Source organism: Marmota monax, unplaced genomic scaffold, assembly GCF_021218885.2.
Source record: "Marmota monax isolate L192 unplaced genomic scaffold, Marmota_monax_Labrador192_F-V1.1 WCK01_AAM20220418_F8-fsc00153, whole genome shotgun sequence".
NCBI classification, from domain to species: Eukaryota; Metazoa; Chordata; class Mammalia; order Rodentia; family Sciuridae; genus Marmota; species Marmota monax.
The window spans coordinates 3,965,182-3,985,491 of record NW_026692146.1 but is presented as its reverse complement, the minus strand read 5'-3'; the positions used below and the strand labels follow the sequence as shown (position 1 = coordinate 3,985,491).

General features: G+C 33.4%; 1 protein-coding gene across 14 annotated transcripts in view; it reads left to right on the top strand.

Moving 5' to 3' along the window:
* Positions 1–20,310, top strand: part of Cdc42bpa (CDC42 binding protein kinase alpha) — a 297,181-nt gene that overhangs the window by 185,587 nt on the left and 91,284 nt on the right. For all 14 annotated transcript variants that reach the window (XM_046419709.2, XM_058571920.1, XM_058571914.1 and 11 more), the window contains 3 exons: positions 1,626–1,873; positions 11,665–11,770; positions 17,803–17,927. In XM_046419709.2, coding sequence (XP_046275665.1) covers positions 1,626–1,873; positions 11,665–11,770; positions 17,803–17,927 — 479 coding nt within the window. The remainder of the gene's footprint in view (positions 1–1,625; positions 1,874–11,664; positions 11,771–17,802; positions 17,928–20,310) is intronic.

Genomic DNA, 20,310 nt, shown 5'->3' with positions numbered 1-20,310 from the left:
TTACATTAGAAGATTTAGTGAACTTTTAAAATGCTTTTATTGTGGGACTTAAGAGTAGCATTTGGAATTATTATTATATTTTACCAGTTAGTTTTGGGCTGGGGTAACCACTTAGAAAATCATTTAATCTGCAAAATAATGCATTTATTAGTAAGTTTGCTTTACTAATTTCATTACCTGCAATCTATTCTTTTGTTAATAGCTTGTTGTTTTTTTTTTTACTTACAATTTAATTTTGTTTTTTTACATTTTATTTGGCTCTTTTGTAATTTTAGCAATAAGTGATAGACATCTATAATTTTCATTGGTGGTATCTTTGTTAGATTTTTATTTCAGGGGAATTTTTCCTTGAAACCTTTTGTGCATGTTGTCATCTCAACAGTTAACTGAATAGAAAAACAAGGTTAAAGTGTTCCTTAGGTGATTAGAAAAATAAAAGAGTCGTATAGGTCAGTAGTTAGTGCTATAAGTTTATTTTTAGAAGTTTTTTTTTTTTTTTTTTTTTTAAACAGAGAAGCTTAAAAGCAAGAAAGCAAGAATCTGACTTGCTCTGTTTCTTCTCAATTTAAGCAGTTTTGCATGCCAGGCTGTCTCAGAAACAACTGGACAATCTGTATCTAGCACATGATAAGTATTTTCTTAATAAATAGTTAAATATGCAGTGGACCATTTCCTCTGGTCTACATCAGCTCCTTTTTTATTTTTACCTTTTATACCTCACAGAGGAAGGAGACAGGACATTTTTGTTCAGCTTTAAATCAATCTCCATTAACAGTTTTACAGCTCTTATCAGTGCCTTCAAAAAAGGAACAGTGCCCCTAGCTCTTTATTTACTTGTTGTCTATAAACCTACACACATAGGTTCTTTTAGTTTTAAAAGTTTTTTGAGAAATAGGATAGAACAAAGTATGAGCTTTGGAATTAAAAGCTCAGGAAATCTTATGGTCATAATCTGGTCTGTTTTTGCCTACCCTTTGGGCAGTAGCAAAAAGAACCTTTGGACTTTTATATTTCAGCCTAATTTCTAAAAATATGGATTCCAACCAAAGTTCTCCTCCTTCTTAATGTCCTACCTGAAACCAAGAGGTCTACCATTTTTTTCTAGCATAAATATGAAGGAGGTGTTTGTTTGGGCCTTTGTCATTTTCCCCGGATCATTGCAGAAGTTCCCTTTCTTTTCTTTTGTACATTCTAGCTTTATCGTCCTCTCCCCCATTTTAATCTTTTTAGAGACACAAATATGATTAAAACTTTCTAACAGTTTCTTATCAGATAAAAGACTTAGACTTTTCCTCACTCATACACCAAAAATAATTCTACATAGGAATTTTAATGTAAAATAAGAAATCTTATAAGTACCAGCAGAAGAATTACAAATACATAATCTCGGTATAAAGACTAAAAAAAAAAAACAAAAACAAAAAACCACACAGACCACAAAGGAATGTAAACCAAGGAAAATATTTGCAATATATGACTGACAAATAATAGCTTTAAATACAGAAAGAATATTATTTTTGTTTGAGAATATGCAAAAATGATATACATTTATGTGCATAGTACCTTATAGAAAGGAGTTATTATTTTATTATAGATGAATTAATCTTGTGTTATTACTTCTATAGCAAAAGCAAATTAGTTATTCACCTGGAGTTTGCAGCATAGAACATCAGCAAGAGATAAACAAACTGAAGACTGATTTAGAAAAGAAAAGTATCTTTTATGAAGAAGAATTATCTAAAAGAGAAGGAATACATGCAAATGAGATTAAAAATCTGAAGAAAGAACTGCATGATTCAGAAGGCCAGCAACTTGCTCTCAACAAAGAAATTATGGTTTTAAAAGACAAACTGGAAAAAACCAGGAGAGAAAGGTATGAGTCACATTATTTATTCATTCAGTAAAAATGTATTGGGTATTTGTTTTGTGAAAAATGCTGGAGATACACAGGCAATAAGCATGTCCCAGTTCTCAAGGACACCAAAGTTAAGATTAGTAAATAGAAAATTACAGTACAGTATAGTAGGAAAGCAAATGGAATAAGTTTAGGAGCACACACAGGCACAAGAAGTAACTTTGGTACATTTAGGATTTCTGGACAAAACTAATTCTTAGCTGAGAGCTAATAAGTAAAAAGATGTAGGAAGGGAAGAGTGTTCAAGCAGAGGTTGCAGAATGTGCTAAGATCCAGAGAAAATGTGGAGCCTAATACGTTCAGAAACTGAAAGCTATTTATTATGATAGAAGCATAAATAGAAGGGAGTGGTAAAAAATGAGTCTGCAAGGAAAATAAAGCCAAGATCATGAATAAATGTAATGCATTTGCCATTTAAGGCCATTGAAGGAAAAGCATGATTTTTAATTTCTGTATTTGAATGATCACTTACTACTGGGTAAAGAATGATTTGAAAAGTGCAGACAGGTATAGGAGTTCAGCTATGAGAAATGAGATTATGGATGTTAGGTAGTGATAGAGAAGTTGGAGAGAATTGAATGGATTCAGAAGTTCTGCTGAGAAGACAGAACATGTAGGACATAATGATCAGCTATGAGAAGTGAGGGAACAGGAGAAATTTTCCGTAATGCTCAAATATCTGGATTTCAGGCACAGTGGTACATGCCTGCAATCCTAGTGACTTGAGAGGCTAAGGCAGGGATATCATAAGTTCAAGGATCAGCCTGGGCAACCTAGTGAGACCCTGTCTCAAAATAAAAAATAAAAAGTACTGGGTAATATATATCAGTGGTAGAATGCTCCTGAGTTTAATCCTCAATGTGGTCAAAATAAGCAAAAAAAACAACACTTTAGATTTCAGGCAACTAGATACATATAATTGTCATTCTTAACTTATACTGGAAGCCCAAGTTTATTCAGTTTGGTGCATTCATTGACTCAACAAAATTATTTTAAGAACCTACTATGTGCAAAGCATTGGTGTATATACTAGGATATAGCAATGAGCAGACAAAGAAAATCCTGATCTTTATGGAGTTTTCCTTTAGTATGGTAAAAGACAAAGAAATAAAATGTAGAACACATTAAGTAATGATAAATGCTAAAAACAAAAAATAAAGTAGGAAATGACTATTAAGAATTAAGAGGACAAATTAAATTACATATGTGTATACATATGCATGCACATATATTTTAATATATATAGAATGGATAGACAGAAACATAATATATATGTTTTGTATATATTTACATGCCAGGGGAAAATATACTGAGAGGTGATGTCTGAATTAAGACTAAGGAAATTTAGGTAAATGCTTAAAAGGTGTATGAGAAGATCATTATACACAAAGAGTAAGTCTATTAAAAAAATTGTAGGAAGCTGGTATGGCTTAAGTATAGGCAAGGGCAAAGAAGAATAGAAATGAGTCAGATAACAGGAGTCGGTTTTTTTAAGCCTTATAAGTCATATATTGGTGATTTATTGTAGTTTACTTCAGGAAACTTGTTTCTCATCAGGATTACTATGACTCCTGGGTTAAGAATAGTCTGAATTAGATAAGAGCAAACTATAAGACTATCTAGAAGGCTGTTGTCATAATCCAGGCAAAAGATGATGACTCAGGCCTAGGCTGGTGGCAAAAGGGATAGTTAGAAATGTTCAAATTTTAATATTCTTTAAAGGTAAAGGGTAATGGTATTGGTTGATGGATTAGATATGGAATGAAAGCTAAAGAAAGAATCAAGGATGATCCTGTGGTTTTGACAAGAGCAAATGGAAGACTATAGTTACCACTCAGGAAGACTACAAGAGAAGCAAGTTTCAGATGAGTGTATTATCAAGAGCTTTGTTTAATCAGCTGGCTTGCAGATGCTTGACCTTCAGGTAGATATATGAAGTAGGCTTATATATAGAGCACCCTGGATTTCAGGGGTAGAGATATAATTCTGAGAATATCATTCACATGATATTTAAGCCATGGAGACAGAATGAGATCATTTAGATAGAAAGGAGACTCTAGAACTGAACACTGAGGCACTCCAATCTTTAGAAGTTGGGAGATGAGGATGAACAAGCAAAATGGAAGGAGAAAGAATAGTCAGAATGATACGAAGTAAACCAAGCAAATTTAGTATCCTGGAAGCCTGCTGAAGAAACTTGTCAACATGTCAAATAAAATAAGTACAAATCAAGTAAAATAAGGACTACACAGTGGCATTTGAGTTTAGTAATATGAAGGTCACTGGTGACTTTGATAAGAATAATGTCAGTGGAAAAGTAGGGACAAACACTCCACAGTGGGATCAAGAGAGACTTGAAAGAGAGCAATTGGAACAAAGTGTAGATAACAATTGTTAGTACTTGGAGTTGTTACTGCCAAAGTAAGAGGTGAAATAAGAGAGGAGCTGGAGGAGAATTTTCTGTCAAAGTTACCTTGATCCTTGTTTTTTTTTTTTTTTTTTTTTTAAGGTAAGAGCAATAAATAGCATATTTTTAATATAGTGGAAGTTTTCTAATAGTTCATTCAGTGGAGAGAGGGGAGAAAATTACCAGAGAAGTGTAATATTGGAGAGATTGGCCTTACTCAGTCTTACTTTTTTTTTAACCTATGGTAAGAAAAAATTGATATTTATGCATAAATGAAGATAGGTAGGAACATGTTTATGTGTTGACCTCCCTTGTTGAGTTAGGCATGTTGAATGTGAGGTGTTTTGAACATACATTTGTGGAGATTTTAAGTCAATAGTTTGAAGCCCGTAAAAGCTTCAGAGGTAGATTCAGAGGACCTCAGTATAAGAAATAACTGTAAGCAAATGTTGTGGTTGATGAGCTACCTCAGGGAGAACTTAAAGAGAGAGGAGACAAGCACCTGAGACAGAATTCCAAGAAGTGCTGGTATTTATGGGAAGAACAGAAGGAAAGGAGTTCACAAAGACAGCTAAAAAGAAGCCCAGGTTGTTGGCTACAAGTCCAGAAAGTATGGTAACATCAAAGGCAAGAGAAGATAGCAGTTCATGAGGGAAAGAAAGAACAACATTGTCAACAATAGATTGGATGTGATAATAGTTAAGTCAATAGTGAGTTTTGAGAGAGCAGTTTTGGTTTTATTTAAGTAATGGAGGCAGAAGCCAGGTATTGGTATGGTGGGGAGCAATTAGGTAATGAGAAAGAATATGGTAAAAATTGACATAAATAAATACCAACCAAATTTGTTGTTTCTGCATAAATCTGAAAGAGACTATTGGTACAGACAATTTTAGTTTGGAGACCACCAACTTGGTGAAGTGCTGTCACAAGATTTACATTTCAAAAGGCTTGTTTATTTCTTTTCATGTGTGTCATCCTTCTTTGATTCTTATTATATTTTGTCAAAAACAGGAAGATCTATTATAACTTAAACAAGGACTGTAGCGTTTGCATTATTGTAAAGTGGCAAAATAGGCTCATTGAAGATCGATTTCAAGGAAATGTAGCCTGTTTATTTCCATTACTTTACCTTTAAATAAAATTCAAAATATGCTTTAAAAATAAGGCTTGTTTACTTGAAGAACATAAATTCATCTAATATTTAAAGAAGCATAATGCTTAGCATTACAGTTACACAGATGTCCTTATATTAACTGAGTTCAACTTTTGAAGTAAAAAAAATTTTTTTGGTACCAGAGGTTGAACCCGGGGTGCTTAATTGCTGATCCACATTCGCAGCCCTCTTTTATATTTTATTTTGAGACAGGGTCTTGCTAATTTGCTTAGGCCTCATTCAATTGCTAAAGCTGGCTTTGAACTTGCAATCTTTATTTATTTATTTATTTATTTTTTAAGTTTTAGATAAATACAATACATCCATTTTATTTATTTATTTATATGTGGCACTAAGGATCAAATCCAGTGCCTCACACGTGCTAGGCAAACACTCTACCACTGAGCTACAGCCTTAGCTCCTGAACTCACTATCCTCCTGCCTCAGCCTCTTGAGCCGCTGGGATTACAGTTTAAAGTAAAATTTAGAGTCCATAGTGTATAGTAACAATAACAACAGTTTTACACGGGTTAGCAAAAATCAAAGAAAAGCATTAAATCTCTTATACATTTAGGAAACAAGTGTTAATGATCAGAAACAGACTTAGTCAAAGCAAAAGATGATATATGACAGTTCTTCAAATGGCAGTGTGGCCCTTCTATGTCAGATACAACGTAGAAAAAAAGAGCGCTTTTTGGTTAAATTGCTGGTAAACCTACATAAACTTTCATTTTTACACACTTTTACATAACACTTAGACAAGGCTCATACAAGGTTCTCAGATGTATACATATATCCAGTCACATATTTAGGGGATCAACTATATTGTTATAACCTAAAATAACAGTTTTTTATTTAACCAGTTATGAATCATTTAAAAGACTTTAAAACAGGTACAAACCCTAATTCCTTTAAGACTTAGTTTCCCTAAGTAATAAATCCTAATAGATACAAGAGAATTATCTTGATAGATAAGAGCAGATCAGTGATTCAGACTTTGCTTCATATTAGTATGTTAAAATTTAAATAACTTTGTGCTAATTATAGCCAATTTAATTACATACACAAAATTTTTTGAGATTTACATTCCACAAACTTTCTGCAACTTATTTAGACATTCTACAACTTGTTTACATCCTTAGTTTTGTCCTCTCTTTCATCTTGGACTTTAGCATAAGAAGATTATTTTAGCATACAAAATGCTTTCTCATCCAGAAATTTTTTTAACCTTCTCATTTTTCATACTAAAATATATTTCCACACTTATAACTTTCTTATATGTCTTTTCTAATTTCAGACCCTTTCTTAAATTCATATTCTGAAAAAATCTATATGAATGTTATCTGTGTATTTAATTTACTCAACAGATTTCATCCCAGGAAAGGGATTAGACAATCTGGCATATATAAAAACTGTTCCTTGGGCTGGGGTTGTGGCTCAGCAGTAGAGTGCTCACCTAGTGCATGTGAGGCCCTGGGTTCGATCCTCAGTACCACATAAAAATAAACAAAAATAAAAAACCACAAAGGTATTTAAAAAAATAATAGTTTCCATTAAAAAAAAAAAACTGTGCCTTAATCTTTTTTTACCCCCTGTACTCAGGCATTTAAGAGATTGGAATGCAGGATACTTTTGAGCCTGACCTGTCTCTCTTATAATCATTAAAATGCCATCAACTTTAAGTGAGTTCCCCACTGTCAGTCATACGCAGTCTCCTTTTGCACCTTTTTTCTTACACTAGGCATATTGATATTAAATGGAGTAGTCCCTTTCTATCCTTTTTTTCAGTCTTCCTTGAAGATCCCTTTGCAGAAGCTACCAACAAAACAGATTGACTTTAGTTTCTGTGTTTTTCTTTTTGGGGTACAGTTATTTATGGCTGCCAGTGCCCCCATGCATTTAGTTTGATAGGTTACTGTTACAGCAAGAACTGCTCTGTCCCAGTGATGGATATCCCCTGATCAACTGGGGTGTTCCATCAGATAAAAGGGGAGATTTTCTGCACCCAGGTAATAAAGCTAACAGTGCTGGAACCTACCACCATGTCCTCTGTAGCCAGCAGTCTCCACCACTGTGGGAAAAAGGGGCTACAAGGCAAGGCAGAGGCCAGATTCTCTTTGCCCATTTTTCTATAGCCTGGACAACTTTCCTAGGATTTTAAAAATTTTCTTCTTAGCCCAGGGCCAGTGTGTCTGACCCACAGGGAGATGATCTGCAGCTGCATGGAGCCAAGCTGAGAAACTGTAGGGAGACTACCATCACTGGGTTGAAAGGATTTAAATCTTTTCTTAACCCTTTCTTCTGGTTTCCTACTATCCTTGCACACCAGAGGCAGTGCCTTTTTGCATCGTCAACCTAATTTCTAAATGTTAAGACTCCTTATCATGCAACTCATCAATGCTCATACATACAGAATCTCTTCTATATACTACTTCTGACAGACCAACTCTGCCTGAAAGATTGTATAATAATCCAGAAAAACCATTCAAAGGCCAGAGAACAGATTATGTTATTGTAGAACATCTTTCTCTTGGACAGACCTATAGGTGGCCCATTCAGCCAAGATCTTTCTTCCCAAGAGACCACTGATGAGATCTAGGTAGCATGGCTCATGTCTTAAAGGGCCAGAAACAGATACAAAAAAAGAAACACAGGAGGCAACCAGAGAGGATTTCCAAAACCTTGGCAGATAGGGACCTTTAAAATGGACAGACCTGCACATACAGAATTTCTTCCACTTCCTTTACCTCTGACAGACTAAATTCATCTACAAGATTGAACAAAAAAAGAAACACAAAAGCGGACAACCAGAAAGGATCCCCAAAACCATGGCAAACAAATGGGAACCTTTTAAATATACCAGCCAAGATCTTTCCCAAGAGATTACCTATAGGATCAGCTCAGTATTGCCCATGTCTTAAAATGGGCAGTAACAAGCTGGGTACAGTGGCACAGTCCTGTAATCCCAATGACTCAGGAGGCTGAGACAGGAGGATCACAAGTTCAAAGGCAGCCTCAGCAAAAGCAAGGTGCTAAGCAACTCAGTGAGACTCTGTCTCTAAATAAAATACGAAATAGGGCTGGGGATGTGGCTCAGTGGTTGAGTGCCCCTGAGTTCCATCCCCAGTACCAAAAAAAAAAAAAAAAAAAGGCAGTAACAGATACAAACAAAACCACAGACAACCAAAAGGAATTCCCAAACCCAAAGCTAACAAACAGATGAGAACCTGGAACCGACCAGAAAGGAGTAAAAATCCCTGGATTCTTGAGTCCCATTTAACCATGACTCCTACACCAGCAGCACCACAGTTATCCCCACAAAGAGGGACTAGATGTTCCCATGAAGAGCAACCAGATATGTGGAGTCAAGGGTCTTGGTGTGCACACCAGGGGATTTACCAGATGGCCAAGGGTGTTGCAGCTTTATTGCACTCGGTTTCCTTTTTCTCAAAGTGGACCAAGATGGAGCAACCTATACTGTTCAGGGAGAGAAGGCATAGTTCCCCCAAGCAAAAGGAACTTCAGCAGCTGCTGGGACAGCCCCTCAGTTCCTTCCTTGACTCACAGGAATAGCTCCTCTGGTTTAACTGAGGGAAATTTACTTGTCTCTCAACTCTCTGGCAGTTGTCTCTCAACAAGTTCACCAGCACCTTGCATCCTACCAAGGAAGTGGGCTGCTTGGATAGTCAGGCCTGCCTAAGAAACCTGTAGTGGGGGCTGCTTTCAGGTCCCATTCGGGGTGCCAAATTTGTTACTGAAAGCTCAGTCTTATCCCTGATGCCAGTCCAATAAGAGGACTTGGTTTTGAGAAAAAGAAGTTATATTGTTTTGGTAGCAAAAGAAAAAGCATGGGAAACTCCATCCCCAGAGGCTGTGATACTGGTTACATGAAGTTACTTTGTTTAACTTTAGAGTTCTAAACAATACTACATAATGCATTTGGACTGTAGATAAATAATAAGCACAGTAACACATTTGCTTGGTGATAAGACGATTTGTTTTCCTTGAATTTAAAATTTAAATTATAATTGGGGCTCCGGTTATGGCTCAGTGGTAGAGCATTCGCCTCACATGTGCAAGGCTAGGGTTCGATCTCAGCACCACATAAAAATAAATAAATAAAATGAAGTTTAAAAAATTAAATTATAATTTATGTTTAGTGATTTAGTGGGATAGGGAACTTAGAAAAAAAATTTTTTGGTTGTTGATAGTCCTTTGTTTTACTTATTTATTTTTATGTGGTGCTGAGGATCAACCCAGTGCCTCACACATGCTAGGCAAGTGCTCTACCACTGAGCCATAACCCCAGCCCACATTTTCAAATAAAAAAAAAAAAAATAAGTTGTGCTTTTAAACTGACAAGTCTATTGATTAAAAGCCCACGAGTGTGACTTTTAATTTTGAGGGAAATTGGAATACTCAAGCTGTAAGTTAAGTAAATCAGTGAGTACAACAGCCAATCTGGAATACCATTTTTTTAGTAGAAGAGTTTCTGTTGTGACGTTTTCCAGTATCATCTGCAGATTCAGAGGACACCTCCCACAATGCTTTTTTAGAATGCCAGTCTTCCCTCTTACTAATATATTTACTAATGCCTTGGTAAAAGGAGTGTTCTCAAGTGTACTCAGGGAGTGGCTGAGCAGTTAGCACACAACAGAGCCAATCTTTAACATTCTTATCTCCCTGAGCCAGCAGACTCTTGAGAGGTTCCACACTTCAAACTCATTGATTGCAGGCCACCATTGGGTCCAAGCTTCCAGGACTTAACCTAGCAGTGTATGTTTCATCTGTTTTCTGATAAATTCTTTAAAACAAATCAGTCCATCAACCAAAACTTTATTCATCTTGCACCGCCTTAAGCCATTTGCTGCTTAATAATATTTTGGGGAATTATTTTAAAAAAAGAGATTTGGTCATTGTTGTGCATATCAACATTTGTCCCTCCCTCTTGATGGGATATACTGAGAAGAGTATAGCATTATTCTTGTGATATTTCAGCCAAGGATGAAATATTTAAGTCTGACAAATTTAGGTTGAGGGGTCACCCAATGAGAGGCCTGCAGTCTAAAAACAGTTGTGAGAGAGAGAGAAGATGAGGTCTGTTCTAGACCAAGGGAAAGTGAAGAGATACAGTTGATTCCTGTACTAGATAAGAAAAAGAGACATTGTTGGGATGGTCACCAAACCTTGACTATGGTCTGTGGTTTTGGACAGTAGTGTTCTAGTAAGGGTGAATCTTTTAATTCAGAGGGTTGCTTAGTCTTTATGTTAGAGAGTGCCCTTGATCTTGAGATATTTAGAGCAATATTTAGAGGTAAAAAAGTAATATTTGCAGCTGCCTCTCAGTGGTTCACAACAATAATGAAATCATTAAACACACAGAGTAATGGAACAAATAAAGTAAAATGTTAACAGTTGGAGAACCTGGGTGAAGAGGATACAAGAATTCTTTGCACTTATACCTTTTCTACAAGGCTGAAATTATTTCAAAGTCAATTTTTAAAAATATCTGAGTTCATATATAAGTTTATTTCAAAATATTATCAAGGACTGTAAAATACAATTTTTAGTAAAACTAGGAAGTGACTAGACCAATCTTAAGGAAGGGCCCATGACTTTGTATTTTCTAAGGATATTTTGATACAAATACACACAAAAAAAGTATCTAATTTGAACTCAGACTAATTTGTCTTTGAATTTATTTTAATGAATATGAAGCAGAAGATAAGTATTACTTCCATTTTGACATTTCATTAGTCTTGATAGGATCTTCCCTAAATATATAATATATATTAGCCATCCCACCCCAGATAGTGTGTATGGCATTTTCATATTTTATTTTCTTTATAGAACTTATCTGAAATTAGTTCATTTACTCACTTTTCATTGCTGTGAGAGTAGAACCTATCTGTAGGGCTCACTATTTCTTGGCACCTACTAGACATTCTATAAATATTGGTTACATGATTCAATAAACCAATCAGCAACTATTGGAATAAATAAATAAATTCTTGGAAAGTATTTTATTAGGCCTTTCATTGCATGTGAACATGTTGTGTTGTATGTAAATAATGTTCCTATAGTTCAGTCTGAATTTATGTGTGTTATGTAATTTTTGCAAAACTAATTTGTTTTCTGCTGACCTTTGACTCTGTTTCTTCTTTTCTTTAATATTTTCAATTGTGTTAGTCAAAGTGAAAGAGAAGAATTTGAAAATGAGTTTAAACAACAGTATGAACGAGAAAAAGTGTTACTAACTGAAGAAAATAAAAAGTTGACAAGTGAACTTGATAAGGTGAGTGAGTCAGTCTCATTCGAGCATATGTTAGATGTTAAACACTGTGACAGAAATTGTGGGTATAATTTGGTTTGGTGTACATTTTTAGTTTAATAGTCTTCTTTACAAGCTGAATGCTTATACAGTTCAGGTAATTTTCTCTTGTACCCATTTGTGACAGGAATATTCTGAAAGAACATTTTGCTTTTGTTTATTTCATCTTATTCTTTGTCCCCTTTATTTTTGATCCTATTCTTTATTTTACTTTCTATCTATTCTCTTTTTAGCTCTCTTATTTTCATCACTCTCCTGTCATGGCTTGTCATGTTCAGGCTAAATGAAGATTGGCCCTTTGTGAAAGCAGGGATAGTTAGGCCAAATCTCAAGAATTCTAATAGCTATGATTTCATATTTATAATGGAAAACTGATAATAGCTAGAAATAATACCAGGAGTTAGTGAAAATCCAAAGACTGAATCTGCCTAATCTTTGTCTCGAATAAAGATAAGCAGATTTATTAGACTTTAGAATTAGCCATATTTATAAACAAAATTTCATATACTTAAAGGAATTTTTTTTCATTTATTATTTCAGATTTTTATATCGCTGCCGTTCTGCAGCTCATGTCCCAATTCCTAATGAACAGTTGTAAAAAATCCTAATATTAATTACAAGTTTTAATATTAACTTACATGAAATAAGAAGGGATGGTAAATTGGATTTTATAATGATTTCTGGATTTTTATATGGGGCTGGAGTTGTAGCTCAGTAGAGCATTTGCCTAGCACATGTGAGACTAGGTTCGATCCTCAGTACTACATAAAAATAAATAAATACAACAAAGGTATTGTGTCCATTTAAAAAAAAAAAGTTCTGTTATGAGTTATTCTAATAACAGCTTGAAAGACCATGACTAAAGAGAGAATTGCATTTCTCTGAATTTTTATTTTTTTATAACTCTATTTCTATCACTACTTTCCTCATGATTATTTAACATTTTAAAATGCTAAGGAAACATTTAAGGTCTTTAGAAATTGGATTTTGCTTGTTTGATTGGAAATTCCTTGAGAAAGAATATTGTTAGCTCATCTTGTAAAATCCTATAAACCTGAGACACAAAATAACTATGAAAAGTAGCTGAAGAATAAGTAGCATAAATGGATTTTTAAAGCATGAATTATGTCCGAACTTTATTTTATATACATCATAGTTATTTTCATCAAAATAAGACTATAAATATTTGAACTTTATCCAAATAGATTACCTAATTATTATTTCATGTATTTGACAAATATAACTACAAAATTTAATGTCATTTCTGCACGACAGAATTTTAAGACTTTCTTAAGCAATACCTTGAGATACAGATTATATACAATCAAACTCTAGAAAGCCACTTCATGTAGTGCTTCTAAGCAAATTACCTAGTTAAAAAAAAATGTTATTACGAAATTCTCTGGAGAATAATCAAATTGAGTATAGATCAAATTTTGTATTCAGTCCTTGGTTTAATTTTGTTACTAAATATGAAGCTCTGCTGAGTTTACCAAAAATATATTTTTAAATACTCTTTTAATTAAAACTGTTTGGTAATCTAATATGTCCATAAGGAGGGGACTTATTTAGGCCTAGCATCTGTAGAGAAGCCTGAGGGATGGTTTATGAAAAACAGAACATTACCTTTTCTTGATGAATTTTAAGGTATGATATGGGATATGAATCCTACTTTGAGAGCAAATTCATATAGTAGGCGAGTATTCAATAACAAATGATTTCAGGAGCCTGACAAAAAGATCTGGAATCTCTGCTTCCATGTGAATCTCTGCTGTTTCTGATCCCTTAATTTTTGCTTCTCTCCTTAACTCTTAGTTCACTCCATTGCACAACTTCACCATCTCTTTCCATGTCTTTATTTTGCCAGTTCGTTTTAAATTCATTATTTTTCCCAAGAATGATAACCAACTAATGTATTTGCCATTGCTTTACCAGCTATCTCATTGGGAACCAGGTTTAAGAAAACTAGATTCCTTCTTAACAGAATTGTACATTTATTACTGTTGAAAGTTACACACAGTAGATTTTCTCATTTTAAGCCTCAAAAATAACAAAAAAACAAATAGAAACAAACAAATAATATTTTCAGAAGGGTATAAGCTCTGTTTTTTATTAAAAGAAAAGTTTTTGCAAATAAAATTTATACGTATGCCAGAGTAAAATAAAAGTTTTTTTAAAACATTTTACTTTTTAGTTGTGAGTGGACACAATACCTTTGTTTTATTTTTATGTGCTGCTGAGGACATTAGTGCTCACGCATGCTAGGCAAGCCCTCTTCCTCTGAGCCACAACCCCAGCCCAAATTAAATAGTTTTTATAGTACAAAATATGTAATTTATATCTTGTTTTCCAATTGTGATTTTACACAAAAGCAACATTGCAAAAAATGTAGAAAATTTTTAACATGAAAGTCACATATAATTTCATCAACTCAAAACAACTGTTGTAATTTATAATATTCCTTTCCAGATTTTCCACACTCATATTATTTCATAATTACAGTTATGTATACATTCTTTTAATATGCCTTTTTACTTAAAATCTCAAGAGCACTACTAGTGTTGTAAATATTATAAGTCAGATATTTCAACACAGAAATAGTAAAACCTTTCAAACCTGCAAAATGAACTAATACTTAGGTAGAATTTATTACATGTAGGTCTTCTTCTGAGTTTATTTTATATAACTCATTTCCACAATTGTCTAAAATAAGCTCTATTATTCTTGCCACTTTATAGATGAAAATACCAAGTCAAAGAAGAGTTGTGTTGTTTTCCTAACCACAGATTGGGACTTGAATATATTCCAGAGTTCATGCTTACTCAGTAATAATGCAAAGGTTAACTTTTTTCTGACTTGTTTTAAACAACTCTCTGTAACTGTTGTACTATAGCATGGGAAGTCTGCATTTTCTACTCTTACAAATTTCCTACTGACACCCTAACCACAAATTAATTGGAAAGACTGCCAGAAACAGTGGTGATCAAAAAAGAATGTGTTGCAGGGACCAGTGAGGAGAAGATGCTGCATTTGCAACTCTCAAAAATGACTGGTAGACTTGTGGTTGTGCTAGCATGAAGAGATTGATGAATCCTCCCCACCAAAACAAACAAACAAAGCAAAGAAACAATTTCAGAGCTCTTGGAATTGACCAGAGTTAGAAAATATTTCTGAGATGCATTGAGAACTATCCAAACATGTCCATATACTATGTTAATGACTTGGTGGACTCATTGTTAAAATTCTCTCCAGATAGAACTATAGTGAATTCAAGAACATCCCTGTCAAAATTCTGGTATGCTTTTTTTTAGAATTGGTGAGCTTACACGTAAATTTATACAGCAGTACAGAAGATCTAGAAAAGCCAAAATATTTGGTGAAAATATCCTATACTTGGAGGATTCATTCTATGTAATCTTAATACTTAATATAAATATATAGGAATAAAAGAAACCTATAGAATTGGAATAATGAAACAAAAAAAATGAGTCTGAATGTAAACCCTCATATTTATGCTGAATTGATTTCTCAGGAGAATCAGTTCAGTTATAATTCAATGAGAAAAGGATAGTCTTTTCACATGTTGTTGGAACATCTATACATCCATGTTTGAGGGAAAAAATGAACTTAGATTAAAATTAACTCAAAATACATCATCAGCTGAAATTTAAGAAGTATGTAAGAGAAAATCTTTGTGATTTGGGGGTTAGAGAATTGCATTTAAAGCACAGTGTATGAAAGAAAAACTATGATACATTGAATTTCAAAATTCGAAAACAATTAAGAAAATGAAAAGACATGCACAGGTAGGGAGGAAATATTTCTACATCGTATATCTGATTAAAAAAATACTTCTATTCATAACATATAAAATTTTTTTTTAAATTTTAAGTTGTCAATGGACCTCTATTTTATTTATTTATATGTGGTGCTGAGAATCAAACCCAAGTGCTCTACCACTGAGCCTCAACACCAGCCCAACATATAAAAATTTTAAAACTCAGTTCCTACCAACAGTCTTTTTAAGTATGTAGAGAAAAAAATGGAATTGACATTTTGTGAAAGATGATGTGTGAATAACAAGCATATGAAAAGATGTTCAAAGTCATTAGGAAAATGTAAATGAAAATGACAGTGAGAATGCTGTATGTACATGCTCAAGAATGATTACTGTAATCAAGAATGGTGGCATACAAGGATATGGAGGAACTAATATACTGCTCGTATTAAATGGTATAGCAACTAAAGAAAAATAAATAAATAAATCCAGTAAAAATAAATGTAAAACATAAATAAAAAACTTACCAGGGATAATAGCAAATAAGCAAAACACTAAAATCCAGGAGAGGAAAAAAAAAATGTAACAGCAAAAACAAAAGTGTTAATGGGAAGGGAGGAATAAAAAAAAATAGGCACCAGTGCAAACAGCCCAAAGGAGTTCCCAGCATGGAATTTTCACAAATGGAATTTAAAATAATGAATCAAGAAAGTAGAAAACATTGTGAAGAATTTAACTTCTGCAGTCCATATAAAAAAATCAAACGGTCTCTAAAATTGAAAAATCAAAAGATCAAAATATGTAATAGGAAATTTTCAAATCAGATTGGAAAGAGCTAAAGGACTGGGTACATTTAAAAACAATTCATACTATTATACAGACAGGGTTAAAAAAATAGAAAGTACAGAAAACAGAATACCAGATGTAGAGGACATGATAAAAAGAACTAATAAATAAATATTTGGTTTCCCTGAAGGCGAGAAAAAAGACAATGGCAAAAGCAGTGTTTGCAGAGTTAATAGCCTATAATTTCTCAAAGCTTTTAAGAAACATTTAACCACAAATTCAAGAAATGTCACAAACCCTAAAGGTGATATGAATCCAAACACCATGTAGACAAATCACAGAACTGCTGAAAAGTAGCAACCAATCTACATAAAATCCTAAAAGCAATCAGAGAAGAAAGATTCATTGTATTCAAAGGAGTAAAAAGCTGAAAGCTGACTTCTCAACAGAAAGGGGATGTGAGAAGGAACCTAGAAGAAAAAGGAAAAAGGAATTTATAGAATGTTGTATGCAGCAAAAGTGAAGACACAAATTCAGCATGTAAAAAAACTCCACAGAACAACCTACTTTCTTTCTTTTTTTTTCTTTTTAACAACCTACTTTTTTAATGAATAAGTTACAATTAAAAAGTATTATATAGAAATCTGTAAGACAGACTTAAGAAGACATATCAAACCATTAAATTGCATTTACTTAATTGGTTTCATGATTAAGTTTAACAAATGTTGAATAACTGGAAATTTGAATAGTTGATACCAATGTGATGGTATTATGATACTTGTTAAATTTAAGTATGATAATATTATAATTATATTTTAAGAGATATAGCCTTATTTTCAGATATGAGTGAATATACAATTTATCTTACATATATCTTGTATGTGTGTGTGTATATATATATACATATATCTTATTATATATATATGTGTATATATGTTATTTTCAGATCTATGTATGGGTGAATATACAATTTCTGTTATTTCTTTTAGAATAATACAAGAAAAAGGGGAATAGCATAGGGGCATAAATGAAACAAGATTGATGGTGGGCTCATGGGCATTCACTTGTATTGTCCCATTTTGAATGTGCTTGAAATTCTTTATGACTTGATTAAAAAAAAAAAAGATGACAAAGACATTTGCAAATGAGAGACACAAAGAAACAAAGAGATATGATGTTAACATTCTTCTGACAAATGTGAATGTTCACAGAACCAGAACTGATTTAGTGTAGGGTATAAGGACAAGCAAAGGAAGCATGAGAATTCAGAGTACTTGTTATTAGCAAATTCAGTGACCAGAACATGTGTAATAATTAAAAGACAAGAATTTTTGAGTGGAAGATTGTGAATTATCAGATGTAATAATAAGTGTCTGAGCACCTTGAAGTCTTGGTCCTAAAAGTTATGCATACTTTAAAAACTGCCTTTCAGCTTACTACTTTGTATGAGAATTTAAGTATGCGCAACCAACAGTTAGAAGAAGAGGTGAAAGATATAGCAGACAAGAAAGAATCAGTTGCACATTGGGAAGCCCAAATCACGGAAATAATTCAGTGGTGAGTTCTCTTTTTAATGTGTGTTTTCAATATGTTTTGTGTTTCTGCTGTTTTCTGTTGTTTCTCTGTTCCCCAACTCCAGCAAATGCTCCATATCAACTTTACATGGCTTTATTGAAATCTGATATATATTAAGAATAGAAAGTGTTAACCCCTCTAAAGATAGAGTTGGCCCTTAGAATCTTATCCACAAGCTCTATAGCACAGGCTTCTAAGATCAAAACAGCTATATACAAGTTATTTAAGAAATAGCCTGAGAAAAATTTAGAAACTGGTGGTTCTGTGCTCATTAGTATAACATATTAATTCATACATGGCATTTTAAAAACTTTTTATGGTTACAGTTTAATCAACAGTTCCCGAATATCTCAGGACTCTTTTTTTTAATTATTATTAAGTTAGCTAGTAACCTTTGTATTAATTCATTAAATGATCATTATTATGCTTGTCAAAATTTACATATTTTATATATATGGATAAAGTGGAATCCAACGAGGACTTTATTTCCTAATAAAAATAGGTGCCCTAATTTTTTAACCATTATTGGAATATGATAGATGTTTGCTTTCTGTCAAAACAAATAGTTTCTTTATGTATCTATAAAACAATTACTTGGAAATTTTAATTTCCTTTGCTTTTATTTTGGTTCAAGCATTTTTTTCCATTTTCCTTACTTTTTCAGATTAGTAGCCTTCTTAAATAAAATCAAAAGTGAATGAACACTTTTTTAATTTTTATTTTTAATAAAGTATTTTTTTAATAATTTTGCTCAATGACTGAGTATTTGGTTTTGCTTAATTATAGAACTCTTCAGCTAACAATTATCATTTAGGAATGAAGCTAAAAATTCATGTGTATTTTCATTTAGTTATCACAACAATTCCGTATGATAGGTATTATTATCATCCCTATTTTGTAGGTAGATAACAAAGTTAGAGGGCATTAGTGACATGTCCAAACTTGCACAACTGGTAAGAGCAGAGCCAGGATTTGAAACCAGGTCTAACTCAAAATCTAGGTTACTAATTAGTCTGTGATACATGTCCTCTCTCCCAAGTTCTTTAGAACTGTATGTTGAAAGACAGGAGAATTAATCAGGCAGAACTTTTCTATCCTTGTATTTGAATACACAACCCGGGTAATTCCATGTGGTGTACAACCACAAGAATAGGATCCTAATTAGAATAAGTTATATTCCATGTATACATGTCAAAATACATCCTACTGTCATGTATAACTAAAAAGAATAAAAATAAGTAATTTTTTTAAAAAGAACTCTTATATCATCTTCTGTCTTTCCATTGTATCCAATGTCATAATATTTGTTTTATCCTTTTAATTGGTACATTTTAATTATAAACAGTAGTGAGATTCATTTTGCCTTATTCATACATGCACTTAACATAACTTGATCAATCTCATTCCCAAGTACTTTCCCTATCCCTCTCCCCTTTTCTCACCCTGATCTGTTTGCTCTACTTATCTCCCTTCTGTGGTTATTGTTGTTGTTAACCATTCGTTTAATTGTTGTATTATAGTTTATATATATAAGTAGTATATTCACACATGGACATAGCATAATTTTGTAGATCTCATTTCCCAGTTCTTCCCCTTGCTCTCCCTCTCAGTCCCCTTCCTCAATTCTGTTGATCTCTGTGTTAGGCAGCTTTTTGTTGTCGTGATCAAAATGCCTGACAAGAACAACTTAGAGGAGGATAAATATATTTTGGCTCACAGTTTCAGAAATTCAGTTGCTAGTCAGCCAATTCCATCAGTGTGGGCCTGAGATAAGGCAGAAGAGCATGGTGGAAGAAAAACTGCTTAGCCCGTGGCAGCCAGGAAAAGGGGGGGGGGGGAGAAAGGAAGAGAGAGAGAGAGAGAGAGAGAGAGAGAGAATGAATGAATGAATGAATGAATATGAATATGAACAAGGAGGGAGCCAGGGACAAAATATAATCCATAAGGACATGCTCCCAGTGACCTACTTCCTCCAGCCATCTACTTACTCCAGCCATGCCCTTCCTGCCTACAGGTTACCTCTAGTAATACATTCAAGATGAATCCATCAAATGTATTCATCCACTGATCATGCTATAGTTCTCATAATATAATCATTTCATCTCTGAACATTCCTGCATTGCTTAACACTTGAGCTTAGAGGAGAAAACCTCATATCCAAACCAAACAGTCTCCCTTGTATATTTTCATGAGATTCAACTCCACATACATACACATTTAATTCCCTTTTTTTTTCCCTGTCTAGCTTCCTCATATGAAAGAAAACATTTGACCTTTGGCTTATTTTACTTACCATGATGTTCTCCAATTCTATCCATTTACCTGCAGATGATATAATTTCATTCATCTTTATGAATGACTAAAA